The 16426-nt window shown below is 41.2% G+C and overlaps 1 protein-coding gene and 1 long non-coding RNA gene across 2 annotated transcripts in view; one reads left to right on the forward strand and one right to left on the reverse strand.

Annotated features, from left to right (window-relative positions):
- LOC139583566 (uncharacterized) lies at positions 1-4887 on the reverse strand. The gene is made up of 3 exons (XR_011676574.1): positions 4539-4887; positions 3704-3815; positions 1-440 (listed from the first exon to the last, which is right to left on the reverse strand). It is a non-coding gene; the product is annotated as an uncharacterized lncRNA (long non-coding RNA).
- Positions 4859-16426, forward strand: part of LOC139583565 (repressor of RNA polymerase III transcription MAF1 homolog) — a 23414-nt gene continuing 11846 nt past the window's right edge. Inside the window, exons 1-2 of the mRNA XM_071414785.1 lie at positions 4859-5429; positions 6549-6637. Coding sequence (XP_071270886.1) covers positions 6555-6637 — 83 coding nt within the window. The 5' untranslated portion in view covers positions 4859-5429; positions 6549-6554. The remainder of the gene's footprint in view (positions 5430-6548; positions 6638-16426) is intronic.

Genomic DNA, 16426 nt, shown 5'->3' on the forward strand with positions numbered 1-16426 from the left:
TTCTGTGCAAGGGTGTTTATTTACATAGTGATTCTGGGGGGGAAAACAGTACTGCCAACAAAAGTATACATTATGGGATAGCTAAAAACAATGCTGCCCCATCAACAGCTCAATCAAAATAATCCCCCTTTGAACTGAAAGAGAGGATCCTTTTGTAGGGGAAGCCCCTCCCATCAGAACATACCAAACACTTTAATTAATTAAGCAAATACCAACATCCAAGCCTAAATTTTCACTCAGCTAAACATATCATGAATTAGATACATTGCACCTTTGCAATCCATTTCTAATGATACAATATAACACATTTAAAAAATCCCGTCACTACTGACATGGTGTCTTCCAATACGCCCATTCCCATAAACGAGCCATTCGGGACAGGCACTACAAAGCCAGCCCGATTGCTGTAGCTCTGGTCCTTATCCCAGCACACCCGGAAGCTACAGAGACGGAGAGAGAGGAACAGAAACATACAAACACTGCGTTCATCCATAACATTGATAGGTACAATAAACATTGCTTAAATTAAACATGAACTATTGTCTGTATATTCTTTATACCATAACAAACTGTTACTGACGTGAGGAAAGAATAAAGTGTGTTAATTACAGTACACTACCGGTCAAAAGTTTTAGAACACCTACTCATTCAAGGGTTTTTCTTTATTTTTACTATTTTCTACATTGTAGAATAATAGTGAAGACATCAAAACTTTGAAATAACACATATAGAATCATGTTGTAACCATAAATGTGTTAAATCAAAATAGATTTTATATTTGAGATTCTTCAAATAGCTACACTTTGCCTTGATGACAGCTTTGTACACTCTTGGCATTCTCTCAACCAGCTTCATGAGGTAGTCACCTGGATTGCATTTCAATTAACAGGTGTCCCTTCTTAAAAGTTAATTTGTGGAATTTATTTCCTTAATGCGTTTGAGCCAATCAGTTCTGTTGTGACAAGGTATCGGTGCTCAATAGCGTGCTCAATAGCATTGAGATCCGGGCTCTTCGCTGGCCATGGCAGAACACTGACATTCCTGTCTTGCAGGAAATCACGCACAGAACGAGTAGTACGGCTGGTGGCATTGTCATGCCATGTCAGGATGAGCCTGCAGGGAGGGTACCACATGAGGGACGAGGATGTCTTCCCTGTAACGCACAGTGTTGAGATTGCCTGCAATGACAACAAGCTCAGTCCGATGAGGCTGGACACACCGCCCCAGACCATGACGGACCCTCCACCTCCAAATCGATCCAGCTCCAGAGTACAGGCCTCTGTGTAACGCTCATTCCTTCGACGATAAACGTGAATCTGACCATCACCCCTGTTGAGACAAAACCGCGACTTGTCAGTTTAGAGCACTTTTTGCCTGTCCTGTCTGGTCCAGCGACAGTGGGTTTGTGCCCATTGGCGACGTTGTTGCCAGTGATGTCTGGTTAGGACCTGCCTTACAAATCAAATCACATTTATTTATATAGCCCTTCTTACATCAGCTGATATCTCAAAGTGCTGTACAGAATCCCAGCCTAAAACCCCAAACAGCAAGCAATACAGGTGTAGAAGCAACAGGCCTACAAGCCTTCAGTCCAGCCTCTCTAAGCCTATTGCGGACAGTCTGAGCACTGATGGAGGGATTGTGCATTCCTGGTGTAACTCAGACAGTTGTTGTTGCCATCCTGTACCTGTCCCGCAGGTGTGATGTTAAAATGTACCGATCCTGTGCAGGTATTGTTACACATGGTCTGCCACTGTGAGGATGATCAGCTGTCCGTCCTGTCTCCCTGTAGCGCTGTCTTAGGCGTCTCACATTACGGACATTGCAATTTATTGCCCTGGCCACATCTGCAGTCCTCATGCCTCCTTGCAGCATGACTAAGGCACGTTCACGCAGATAAGCAGGGACCCTGGGCATCTTTCTTTTGGTGTTTTTCAGTCAGTAGAAAGGCCTCTTTAGTGTCCTAAGTTTTCATAACTGTGACCTTGATTGACTACCGTCTGTAAGCTGTTAGTGTCTTAACGACCGTTCCACAGGTCCATGTTCATTAATTGTTTATGGTTCATTGAACAGTGTTTAAAACCTTTACAATGAAGATCTGTGAAGTTATTTGGATTTTTACAAATTATCTTTGAAAGACAGGGTCCTGAAAAAGGAACGTCTTTTTTTGCTGAGTTAATTTTTTTATTTTAGTATTGGAAATATCACATTTACATAAGTATTCAGACCCTTTACTCAGTACTTTGTTGAAGAACCTTTGGCAGCGATTACAGCCTCGAGACTTCTTGGGCATGCTACAAGCTTCACACACCTGTATTTGGGGAGTTTCTCTCATTCTTATCTGAAGATCCTCTCAAGCTCTGTCAGGTTGGATGGAGAGAGTCACTGCACAGCTATTTTCAGGTCTCTCCAAAGATGTTCGATCGGGTTCAGGTCCGGGCTCTGGCTAGGCCACTCAAGGACATTCAGAGACTTGTACCAAAGCCACTCCTATGTTGTCTTGGCTGTGTGATTAGGGTAGTTGTCCTGTTGGAAGGTGAACCTTTGCACCAGTCTGAGGTCTTGAGCACTCTGGAGCAGGTTTCCATCAAGAATGTCACTGTACTTTGCTCCGTTCATCTTTCCTCTCGATCCTGACTAGTTTCCCAGACCCTGCCGCTGAAAAACATCCCTACAGCATGATGCTGCCACCACCATTCTTCACCGTAGGGATGGTGCTAGGTTTCCTTCAGATGTGACGCTTGGCATTCAAGCCAAAGAGTTCAATCTTGGTTTCATCAGACCAGAGAATCTTGTTTCTCATGGTCAGAGTCCTTTAGGTGACTTTTGGAAAATTCCAAGCGGGTTGTCATGTGCCTTTTACTGAGGTGTGGCTTCCATCTGTCCACTCTACCATAAAGCCCTGATTGGTGGATTGCAGCAGAGATAGTTGTCCTTCTGGAAAGTTCTCCCATCTCCACAGAGGAACTCTGGAGCTCTGCCAGTGACCATCAGGTTCTTGGTCACCTCGCTAAACAAAGCCTTTCTACCCTGATTGCTCAGTTTGGCCGTGAGGCCAGCTCTTGGAATAGTCTTGATATTTCCAAACTTCTTCCATTTAAGAATGATGGAGGACACTGTGTTCTTGGGGACCTTCGATGCTAGGGAAATGTTTTGGTACCCTTCCCCAGATCTGTGCCTCAACACACTCCTGTCTCAGAGCTCAATGGACAATTCCTTTGACCTCATGGCTTGGTTTTTGCTCTGACATGCACTTTCAGCTGTGGGACCTTATATAGACAGGTGTGTGCCTTTCCAAATCATGTCCAATCAATTGAATTTACCACAGGTGGACTCCAATCAAGTTGTAGAAACATCTCAAAGATCAATGGAAACAGGATGCACCTGAGCTCAATTTCGAGTCTCATAGCAAAGGGTCTGATTACTTATGTAAATCAGATATTTCTGTTTTTTATTTTTAATACATTTGCAAACATTTAAAAAAAAATCTGTTTTCGATTTGTCACAGTGTGTAGATTGAGGAACATTTTAGAATAAGGCTGTAATGTAACAAAATGTGGAAAAAGGGAAGGGGTCTGAATACTTTCCAAATGCACTGTAAATAGCCTGATGTGGACAGCCATTCACAGGCAAACAACTTGAAAGTGTCTAGTAGTCATCTATAGGTAATACCACATGACATGAGAGAGATGGAGAGACACACCTGCATCATGCCTAACAGGAAATGTAAAGAAAAGCTTTCCTTGAAGGATGGGGAAGGAGATGAAGGTCTCAGATGAAGTCCAAGCATTCTGTCCAGTTGTCCCTCAAACAGGCTTGCAGGTGCCATCAACCAAGAAAGATGGTCAAGAAAGAAAGAAAGAGACAGAGAGAGGGCACAAGATCAATAATCACTGTTGAGCGTTCTATTTAAAATAGTGTCAAACTGTTCTAGAGTCATATTGTTTCAGCACAGTAGGGTACAGCAGGGTTAGCGAAATATGCTGATTTACAGTCATGGGGCCAGGCTTATTGCTTCTCATCATGGTGTTGTAGGAGGCAGTAGTGCAGGACCTTGAGAGTATCACGTCCACTGTATAGGGCTGAGTGACTGAACTATGTGAAAGGTCATGTGTGAGTGTGAGAGAGCGAGGAATCAGTAATCAAGTAATATCAGACCGGATCAAAATCATTGATCATCCAGACAGGACGTATGTATACATTCTGAGAAGTAGGCCAATTGTTGTAGCAATAGTCGTGTTCACAACTGAAGAGTGTAGCCTACATCTGCCTTTCAGTGAGCAGGAAAGGATGTTTGTGAAGTATACCCATACCAATTTAAAGGCACATTTTTATTTACTGTATTGGCTGATGTAAGCACACACATCAGCACTGACTAGCTTAAATTGATATTGTTGCATGTGTAACAATTGCTAAGTTAGCTATACAAAATGCCAGATGGGTAAAAGTGCCACATAGTAACTGCAGTTCATTATTACTCAGTCAATAAGCAGAAAGTCTAGCTAAGTTAGCGACTAAAAGTAATGGAGAATTCTCACCTTTCTTCAGCAGGTAACTCTGTCTGGGCATTCATCTTGTAGCGTGTGAAGGGACTAACTTACTTACACTAGCTAGTATGACTACAGCCAGTAGCCAGGTAGGGCTAGCTCGCCAGACTGCTAGCTAGTGCAAGCCAACTTTGTTCAGTTGTTGAGTTTGTTCTATTGGCACGAAATTAAAATAGAATAAAATTTGTTATTTGTTTTCTGTAATTCCATGTCCCGTTTTTTACACAATAAATGAGAAACAAGTCCATTTTAGATTTTCAAATTCAGAAACCAAAAACGAAAATGAGTCCATTTATTCTCTGTAGTCTTTTGACTCAAATAACAAATGAACGGACGATAGACGGACCGGGTCGAGTACAGTGGATTTATTCGGTTTTCATCGTTACTGTTGTGTTTAACTTTCAAGTAATCGGTCTGGCTAACGACAAATAGCACAGGGACATAACGAAATAGATAGAAGTGACAGTCGGTTAGAAAAGGCGATTTGATCGGACAGAAACCGTACTAACGTTAGCTAGCTAATCTCTGTCAAATTAAATTGGTCAAAAGGGATGCCGTTGAAATCCAAATCAGACGGATATTTGGATTTAATGTCGTCTCATTTAATCGGCAGAAGCAGTTTTTCGATAAAAGGTTGTACGATAAATCAATTTCGAACGTGCATATTTTTAAATTGCTGAATTTTAGGAACTAACGTTAGTAGGTAACCTTAGTCTGACGAATTGAAATCACGGACCGAAAGTGCTACGCTAACATACTAGCTAATTTGGCTGGGCAGACAACAACAGATCTGTTTTGCATCATTGCCAAAGAAACATTGCGAGTGAAATTGGTGAAGACGTTTCAGTTCCACAAAGAGTGCTGACATTATCTTTGACTTTGGTAAGAAGGATTGTGTACATTAGCTACCTAGATAGTAACAGAGTTTTTTTGTGGGGGAGGGGATTAACGTTATCTAGTAAGAAAGAAAGGGGTTGGTCGTTTTGGGACTTTACTTTTTGTTTACCTTCTTTCTATATGTTTCCCCCATACGGGGTGTCTCCAATGATGTGTATACTCATTAATGGGTCTGTGGAATCTAGTGCTGAGCGATTAATGCTTTTTGAGGTCGATTCGAATATTAAAAAATCATCACGATTTCGGTTTCGATTCATTTTTTTAAAATATTACATATTTTTGTTGTTGTGTATATTACATTTGTTTTATTTGATTACTATTATTTCATTGGAAGTTATCATGTCATCTTTGTAGAGCTGCTGTCTGAGAAAATCACTATTTTGTAGTTCAAGGGGTCTGAATACTTCCCGAATGCACTATATGCATACTCCTGGGTGGTGAGGTGGTCTAAGGCACTGCATCTCAGTGCAAGAGGCGTCATTGCAGTCCCTGGTTTGAATCCAGGCTGCATTACATCCGGCTGTGATTGGGAGTCCCATTGGGCAGCGCACAATTGGCCCAGTGTCGTCCGGGGTAGGCCGTCATTGTAAATAAGAATTTGTTCTTAACTGACTTGCCTAGTTAAATAAAATAAATGTGCATTCGGAAAGTATTCAGACCCCTTCCCTTTTTCCACATTTTGTTCCGTTACAGCCTTATTCTAAAATGTTCCTCATCAATCTACTCACAATAACTCATAATGACAAAGCAATTTAATATTTGTAATTTTTAAATTCAACATTTTGTGATTTGCGAGTTGAGTTAACAGAAAAAAAACAAATGGAATTCCAATAATTGATCCGAAGTCAGTCAATTAGTTGTTTAAAAACAAAAAAAATAAGCACCATTTTGGTTAATCGCTCAGCACTAGTGGAATTCAGACCATTTTCTGCTAACATACTTTTCTGGGCAAAATTTGATTGGCCTGGTCTGAGCCAACCAAGTAGATCAATAACTACACCATAGGGATAAAATATATTTGATACACCTCTTAGGAAGCAGTCAACAAGTATTATTGAATGTCCGATGGACTGTCTATTTTAACATTTCCCTTTCTTCTCACAGGCAGCAATGAAACTGTTAGAGAACAGCAGTTTGGAAGCTCTGGGCTCTCAACTTTGTGTTGAAACGGGAGAGTCTCACATCCTGGGCAGGTATTTACCATCACAGCACTGGACCAGCAGCGTCAGTAGATCAATTGACCTCATATCTAATCACATGGCACAAAGTGTTCTGTAAAGCCTGCAATACTGTTCCATGACTAACAGAGGTTCAACATTTAACAGGGTGTACTGGCCATTAGGAGGCTTGTGTGTGAACTGCAAGTACATAGCGCCCCCCCCCCCCCCCCCCCCCCCCCCCCTCTACTCAGGGGTGTATTTCTGATGGGGTTAAGAGGCTCTATTTTAGAAGGCAAGATTAACACTTTGGGGCTCTGTGGGAGCTGCAATAACAACATATGTCAAGGCTGAGGGCACTGATATGTAAACACAGAGATAAACAACAGACTGTCAGAATAAGATGGTCAACTGAACTTAAACAAAATATACAGTACCAGTCAAACGTTTGGACACCTACACCTAATAGCGAAGACATCAAAACTATCTATCTGGAGCTCCAGCCCTTCCGGTTCTGTGTCTGTCACAAGGCAGGAAAATAAACTGTCACTGCTCTGTTATCAGATACATTAGCAATGTGGGTCAAAACACAAGTTAACTTCGCTATCGTAGTACATACACTACCAGTCAAAAGTTTTAGAACACCTACTCATTCAAGGGTTTTTCTTTATTTTTACTATTTTCTACATTGTAGAATAATAGTGAAGACATCAAAACTATGAAATAACACTTGGAATCATGTAGTAACCAAAAAAGTGTTAAACAAATCAAAATATATTTTAGATTCTTCGAAGTAGCCACCCTTTGCCTTGATGACAGCTTTGCACATGCTTGGCATTCTCTCAACCAGCTTCACCTGGTATGCTTTTCCAACAGTCTTGAAGGAGTTCCCACATATGCTGAGCACTCGTTGGCTGCTTTTCCTTCACTCTGCGGTCCAACTCATCCCAAACCATCTCAATTTGGTTGAGGTCGGGTGATTGTGGAGGCCAGGTCATTGATGCAGCACTCCATCACTCTCCTTATTGGTCAAATAGCCTTTACACAGCCTGGAAGTGTGTTGGGTCGTTGTCCTGTTGAAAAACAAATGATCGTTTTGCTGGTGACAGTCAGTGATTTATTTAGAATTCAAGGCACACTTAACCAGTATGGCTACAACAGAATTCTGCAGCGATATGTTATCCTATCTGGTTTGCGCAAGGTGCAGAATTCTGTTGTAGCCATACTGGTTAAGTGTGCCTTGAATTCTAAATAAATCACTGACTCACCAACTATGACTCACCAACTATCACTCTATCACATCTCCTCCTCCATGCTTCACGGTGGGAACCACACATGCGGAGATCATCCGTTCCACTACTCTACGTCTCAAAAGGACACGGCTGTTGGAATCAAAAATCTCAAATTTGAACTCATCAGGTGAAAGGACAGATTTCCACCGGTCTAATGTCCATTGCTCGTGTTTCTTGGCCCAAGCAAGTCTCTTCTTCTTATTGGTCTTCTTTAGTAGTGGTTTCTTTGCAGCAATTCAACCATGAAGGCCTGATTCACGCAGTCTCTTCTGAACAGTTGATGTTGAGATGTGTCTGTTACTTGAACTATGTGAAGCATTTATTTGGGCTGCAATTTCTGAGGCTGGTAACTCTATGGAACTTATCCTCTGCAGCAGAGGTAACTCTGGGTCTTCTTTTCCTGTGGCGGTCCTCATGAAAGCCTGTTTTATCATAGCTCTTGGTGGTTTTTGCATCTGCACTTGAAGAAACTTTCAAAGTTCTTCAAATGTTCCGTATTGACTGACCTTCATGTCTTAAAGTAATGATAGACTATCTTTTCTCTTAGCTTATTTGAGTTGTTCTTGCCATAATATGTATTTGTATAAGGTTATCTTCTGTATACCACCCATACCTTGTCACAACACAACTGATTGGCTCAAACTCATTAAGAAGAAAATAAATTCTGCAAATGAACTTTTAACAAGGCACACCTGTTAATTGAAATGCATTCCAGGTGACCTCATGTAGGCTACCTCATGAAGCTGGTTGAGAGAATGCCAAGAGTGTGCAAAGCTGTCATCAAGGCAAAGGGTGGCTACTTTGAACAATCTCAAATATAAAATATATTTTGATTTGTTTAACACTTTTTTGGTTACTACATGATTCCATCTGTGTTATTTCACAGTTTTGATTTTCCACAATGTAGAAAATAATACAAAGAAAAACCCTTGAATGAGTAGGTGTCCAAACCTTTGACTGGTACTAATATATATATATATTATACAGTGCCTTTGGGAAAGTGTTCAGAGCCCTTGACTTTTTCCACATTTTGTTACGTTACAGCCTTATTAAAGAATTTATTAAAACATGTTTTTATCCTCAGCAATCTACACACAATACCCCATAATGACAAAGCGAAAACAGGTTTTTAGAAATTTTTGCAAATATATTAAAATCAGAAATACCTTATTTACATAAGTATTCAGATCCTTTTAATATGAGACTCAAAATTGAGCTCAGGTGCATCCTGTTTTCCAAGATGGTTCTACAACTTGATTGGAGTCCACCTGTGGTAATTTCAATTTATTGGACATGATTTGGAAAGGCACACACCTGTCTATATAAGGTCCCACAGTTGACAGTGTATGTCAGAGCAAAAACCAAGCCATGAGGTCAAAGGAATTGTCAATAGAGCTCAGAGACAGGATTGTGTCGAGGGCACAGATCTGGGGAAGGGTACCAAAATATTTCTGCAGCTTTGAAGGTCCCCAAGAACACAGTGGCCTCCATCATTCTTAAATGGAAGAAGTTTTGGGGGACAAAATGGCGCCGTAGAGAGAACACTGTGTTTCAGCGAGCTCCCGTGGCATTCGTAAATTTATATTCTTTCATTAATCTCCTAGCTTGAAAAAGTGGTAGAATTGGCTAAATAAGTTATCCTGCAATGAGTCTTGACGGTTATTTCTCAAAAATCTCCGACAACATGCCCAGCAGAGCTACTAAGAACTCGACCAAAACCACCATCCCTGTAGATGTGCAGGAGGAGCTAGCTTACGTTAGCGAGGCTAGCACCGTTGCGGATCCAGGCACAATGGACCTGGTGATTCAAAAGATGACGGACAACATTACTAAAGTGATCGATGTTAAGATAAGAACGGTCTTGGAAGCAATAGCAGGCCATTCAGCTGAATTACAGAGGGTGGTCAAACGTGTCGATGAGGCGGAAGGAAGAATCGCTACAGTGGAAGCCTCAACTACATCTATGGACACTAAGATGAAAGCACTTGAGAAACAGGTGCGCGAAATGGCGGAGCACATTGACGACTTGGATAATCGAGGACGCAGATGCAATATTCGTGTTGTGGGACTCCCGGAAAATTCTGAAGGGACACGTTCAGTAAAATTTTTTGAGGAATGGATCCCTGACTACTTACAAATGGACACTAAGGCTGGTCGTGTGAAGCTGGACAGAGCTCATCGCTCTCAAGCACCGATACCCGGTCCCAACCAGCGCCCACGGCCAGTGGTTATAAAGTTCCACAACTTCACCGACAAGCAGCGCGTTATGGATGCGGCTAGAAATATCGGCTCTGACGGTAGTCAACGTAAAGGTCCAAAGGTCTCATTCTTCAATGATTACTCCACAGCGGTTGTACGAAGACGCAAAGGGTTTGATGAGGCGAAGGCTCGACTCAGGAGAATGAAGATGGACTACGCACTGTTGTACCCGGCCACATTGAAGATTATGGTCAACGGATCGCCTAAGAAATTCTCCACACCTGAAGAGGCTGCTGCGTTTATTGACTCTCTCGGGTAAATAACTTTAAGCTGCGCCGCCGCAGCATTGGATAACTTTATTATCTTATTTGAACCTGATCATGAAACAGTGGTGTGAGCTCTCACATGCTCCGGTTCAGTAATATTCGTATTTTTATTATTTTTCTTGCTAAAGTAACTGCCGCTATAGCTCAGGCTGAGATATGGGTGAATCTATATTGGTGCCCAGGCTTGGTTTTAGGTGGAAGAGCCTCAATCTTCATATATTGATTTTCATTTTCATATGTATAAAGGACGAGGCTATTGAGTGGCAATGCAGACTTAAGAGTCTACATTGGAAAGTTGAAATCCCCTGCATGTTAGCTAGTGGGAAAACCCCCTTTTGGATCTTTACATGTTTAATTTTTGGGTTTAGTATAGTTAGAGTTCAGGGTTCATATCGTTTGTTTATGCTCGGTGAGATAGAAGAGAGTTCAACACATGGAAAAAGGTACCACCCCATTTTTACAGTGGGATTCAGTCTGAATATGAAACGGTCAAAGTGCAATGGCAGGTAATACACTGCGTGTATGTACATGGAACATTAGAGGGAGCCATAATCCCATTAAAAGGAAGAAGGTACTGTCTTTTTTGAAAAAAGAAAATGTTGATATTGCCCTGTTGCAAGAAACTCATTTGGATGATAAGGAACATCTGAAATTACAACAAGGGGGGTTTGGTCAAGTGTTTTTCTCATCATTTACATCCAGAAGTAGAGGTGTAGCAATTCTTGTGAAAAAGAACTTACCACTTAAGGTCTTGAATTGTGTGAAAGATAAATCTGGTCGCTTTGTTATAATTAATGGTACTTTACAAGGGCAGAGCATCTCCATAATGAATATTTACTTCCCCCCTGCCCACCCCCCTGATTTCCTCACCAAGGTATTTCTAGACTTTTCAGAATTAAACTCAGACACTGCAGTGGTTGGAGGAGATTTTAATTGTTTGTTGAACCCCCTTATTGATAAGTTTCCCAGCGGTATAGCTTCACTCTCCCCTCGAGCTAAGTCACTTAAAGTTATTTGTGATGATCTGGGGTATGCTGATGTTTGGAGAACTTTTCACCCCTCCAACAGAGAGTTCACTTTTTTCTCTGCACCTCATGGATGTCAGACTAGAATAGATTACTTTTTTATGCCCAGGACGTCTTTGCAGTCTGTTTTATCTGCTAGGATAGGAAGCATAGTCATATCTGATCATGCGGAGGTGATCCTGGACATAAAACTCAACGGGGCATTCAATCTGTCAAGACATTGGAGGTTGAATACAACCATCCTTAAAGACCATACGTTCACATCATATTTTATTACAGAGTTTAAAGCATTTTTCTCTATTAACTCTCAATCAACAGATAATCCCTCGCTCCTTTGGGAAACCTGTAAAGCGTACGCCAGGGGTCTGATTATGTCATACACAGCCACTAAGAGGCGGAAAAAGCGTAAAAAGCAAAAAAGGTTAGAGGGTGAATTAGGAACTAAAGAGAAGGACTACATTAAAACTCCCACTCCTGCCCTATTAAAGGAAATATCAGTTCTTAGATCAACGTTGGACTCTCTCCTAACACAGGACGCTGAAAAGAAAATGGGATTTGTCAGGCAAAAGCTATACGAACATGGCGATAAGCCAGGAAAGTACTTGGCGTACTTAGCTAAAAAGAGAGCTGACTCACAGTCAATTGCTACTATTACTGATTCGGATGGCAATCAGTTATATGAAAATAAATTGATAAATGACTCATTTAAGAAATTTTATGCAAATCTTTATGCCTCAGAACTGCCAAATGACGCACCCAAATTAATGGAGAATTTCTTTTCTAAGATTGAGCTCCCTACTATCTCCGAAGACCAGAGGTCTCTCCTTAATGCCCCTATTACCGAGGAAGAGATAATGTTCGCAATTAAGAATCTGCAAAACGGTAAGGCCCCAGGACCAGACGGGTTTGGTAGTGAATTCTATAAAGAGTTTCATGGCCTGATCCTTGAGCCATTGCGTGATATGTTTAACCACTCATTTTCAAATGACCAGCTCCCTCAAACGCTGAGGGAAGCCAACATATCACTTATTCTCAAAAAGGGAAAATGTCCAGAGTCTTGTTCCTCGTACAGACCAATTTCCCTTCTGAATGTGGATAGAAAATTACTTTCTAAAATTCTAGCCACAAGATTAGAGGACTCACTGCCACTAATTGTGAAAGGAGACCAAACTGGCTTCATTAAGGGCCGTAAGTCGTGCAACAATGTCAGGCGGCTTCTTAATGTAATTCAAGCCTACCAACAAAGTGCTAGGGATGGTCTTGTGCTCTCCCTAGATGCTGAGAAAGCATTTGATCGTGTGGAGTGGTCTTACCTACTCTTTGCTCTAAATAAATTTGGTCTAGGGGACAACTTTATAAAATGGGTGAAAGTTTTATATGAGGATCCTCAGGCTGCTGTCCTTACTAATGGGCTAAGGTCAAATAGCTTCTCTATATACAGAGGTACCAGACAGGGCTGCCCTTTGTCCCCCCTCCTATTTGCACTCGCTATGGAACCACTGGCTGAGGCCATCAGGGTAACGCCTGCTATACAGGGGCTGCTCATTGGTGATGTTCACCATAAAATAAGCTTGTATGCTGATGATGTCCTGATATTCATCTCTAATCCCGAGACCTCAACTACATCTCTTATTAATATTATTCAATTATTCAGCGAATTCTCAGGCTACAAGATTAACTTAACTAAATCAGAGGCTATGCCACTTGGTAGCCTTCACTCTGTACCTAATACTTCTCCCCCCTTCCCTTTTAAATGGTCTCCCTCAGGCTTTACGTATCTGGGTATATTTGTAACTCCTAAATTCCAGCAAATGTACAAAGCCAATTTTGTTCCCTTGTTTGATACAGTAAGACAGGATCTGGAGCGCTGGAACTCTCTCCCGATTTCTTGGTTGGGTAGAATATCCCTCTTGAAAATGAACATTTTACCTAGACTACTTTACCCAATCCAAATGATCCCAGTATTACTCTCCAATAAGGTAATAAAGGATGTAAATGGATGGCTAAGTTCCTTCATATGGAGTAAACGCAAGCCAAGGCTTAAGATGGCAATATTGCAGCTGCCAAGTTCTATGGGGGGCTTGGATCTGCCCAATATCAGGTTCTATCAGTGGTGTGCCCACCTATGTTATATTTCTGATTGGATCACAAACGATGACTCCTCTATTTGGTTAGACATTGAGACTTCTCTTTCAAAATACCCCTTACAGGATCTTTTATTTTTCAGAAGTTTCAAGTCTGTAGAAGATCACTGCAATAATCCTATTACACTTAACACACTCAAGGTGTGGAGGTCAGTTCGGCGCTTCCTGGGAAGGTCCAAACTGACCTCTGCTCTTACCCCAATTCTTAACAACCCAGATTTTGGTCCAGGATTGCTGGATGCTGGCTTTAACTCTTGTCTTAATAAGGGCATACGCAGACTAAATGACTTATTTGCTGATAAGATTCTATTGTCATTTGAGCAGATGGTGGAGAAATACCGACTCCCAAAGCAGGACTTTTTCCGCTTCCTACAAGTAAGACATTATATTGTGAAGAGCACCACCTTAATTGGTAACCCTGATATGTCTGTCATTGAGAGAATGCTTTTCTTTCCACAAAGGAAAATGTCTGTTTTATGATGCTTTAAGGTCCTTTCCTGCTGTCGATACACAGAGGGTGAAACAAGTGTGGGAGAAAGAATTGTCTGTGACTATTGACGAAGAGATGTGGGAGGACATTTGGAGATATGCAAAAACAATATCTATATGTAATCGTACTAGAGCAATCCAATTAAGAATAATACACCGATTGCATATATCCCCAAATCGCAGACATGCCTTTAGCCCCTCTTCCTCTTCTCCTCAGTGTCTTAAATGCAAAACTGATACAGGCACCCTAACACATTGTTTATGGTCATGTACCAAAATACAAAGATACTGGTCTGGTGTTCTGCAAGAAATTGAAAAGATCCTAGGGGTTGATCTAGAATTGGACCCAGTTTCTTTACTGTTGGGTCTCCCTAGTAGGCATGTTACTTCTGTGAGTAAGAGGAGGCTTTATAACATCCTTACCTTTGCTGCAAGGAAAAACATCCTTTTACGGTGGATTAGTGATAAGGTTCCTTCTATTAAAGATTGGCATAAGATACTTTTTGAATGGGTGCCTCTGGAATATCTGACATGTACATTGCATTCTAAAACAGATCAGTTCTACAAAGTGTGGGAACCCTATCTAAATTACCTAGAACCTGAGGTATCAGCTATTATGCTGCAAGGATTCTCTTAGAATGGTGGTGATCTATGTATTCAGAACTACACTGTATGTTCCATGTGTGGAACCTAACTTCTTAGTTTAAACCGAGCTTTTTTGTTTAATCTCTGTTTGTAAGTTTGTTTAAAATGTATGTATTGAGAGACGCAATGATGGGGATAGGGTGAGAGAAGCGGGGATAGGAAAGTGGTGTGCGTATGTGGGTATAGGTATATGTGTATATATATATGTATGCGCAGATATGTGTAGGCGGGTGCCGTATTTTTTTATTATTATTATAATTTTTTGCCTTGTCTCTGTTGTTGTATCTCTTTAATATGGGTGAAAATTGTGAAATTCCAATAAAAATACTGTAAAAAAAAAAAAATGGAAGAAGTTTGGAACCACCAAGACTATTCCTAGAGCTGGCCGCCTGACCAAACTGAGCAATCGGTGGAGAAGGGCCTTGGTCAGGTACGTGACCAAGAATCTGATGGTCATTCTGACAGAGCTGTAGAAACATCTCAAGGATTATCAATGGAAACAGGATGCAGAAAAATCATTTTTAGGTGAAGGCTGTAACGTAACAAAATGTGGTTAAAGTCAAGGGGTCTGAATACTTTCTGAAGGCACACACAACCTATCAATCTGTTTTTCTACCAAACACACACAAACCAAAACCACAATGATAGACACCTCTGTCAGAGATTGACGTCATAAAACCTGAAAGGGGTGTGTCGCCTCATGACGTGTCTGTGCTGAAGATAAGTGGTGTAGGCTAAGTGATTTAAGTACCTGAGCAGGACCAGATGAGTCAATATCGTGTGTTATGCAGTAGAATTGCCATAGAAATGTAGCCCTATTCAATCCCTGTAGCGATTACTGGTAATGTGGAACATTTAGCTAAATAGGCATAATCTCTCTTGCAAAAAGTCTTGATCCCGCAAATAGGGTGATGGATGAGTGTTTTGTGTTATGCGACAGGGGGTTAAATTAACTGAACTGCAGCAGAGGGGTATACTAGGAACTCAATGAGTTAGCCCACCAACTTTGATAAACAACCAGAAATAACTATTTACTTTCTGGTTCATGAAGGAAGCTGAACTTCTTTGTGTTTTTGATTGTTGAGTTAAGCCTGAAATGGGCATGGTCTACTTATCTTCTTTTTTTAAATGAGTTATTTCTAGAATATTCAGGCAAGTTAGCAGGCTAACTCATTGATCCTTCTTAGTAGTATACCCTTCAGGCTTTGAGGTAACAGTAGGAACAGGGATGTTGCATAATGGACTCTAGGTTATGAAACCAGTGGATACAGTGATGGTGGTGATGACCTCTGTCCTGGCTATGATCAATAGAGGCAGTCTGATGCAGGACAGGGTGTACTCTTACAGGGCTTTGTGGCTATTTGTAGACTGTGTAATGGAGAGTGGTATGGAGCGTAAACCAGGGGTGAACGACTGACCCGTCGCATTGAAGCCACAAAGTTCAAGGCCGAATGCTGAACTGCAGGCATTGTTTAAAAAAATAAATAAAAAAGATCCCCCATTATAGGGTAAATCTGTATGAATTCAATAACTTCTTGACAGCATCCCTTTTGATTTAAACAAAACTTTCAATGCATGTTTGCCCATGGAAGAAGTAGTCAGAAAGTTACTTTTTCGACCTGAATGCAAAAACATTCAGGGGATAGAGGTGCTCAAAGTTGACCCATTTTGCATACTCCACCGTACCATGAGAAATCTATGTCTT

This window comes from Salvelinus alpinus, chromosome 8 (assembly GCF_045679555.1).
Source record: "Salvelinus alpinus chromosome 8, SLU_Salpinus.1, whole genome shotgun sequence".
In the NCBI taxonomy this organism is placed as follows: domain Eukaryota; kingdom Metazoa; phylum Chordata; class Actinopteri; order Salmoniformes; family Salmonidae; genus Salvelinus; species Salvelinus alpinus.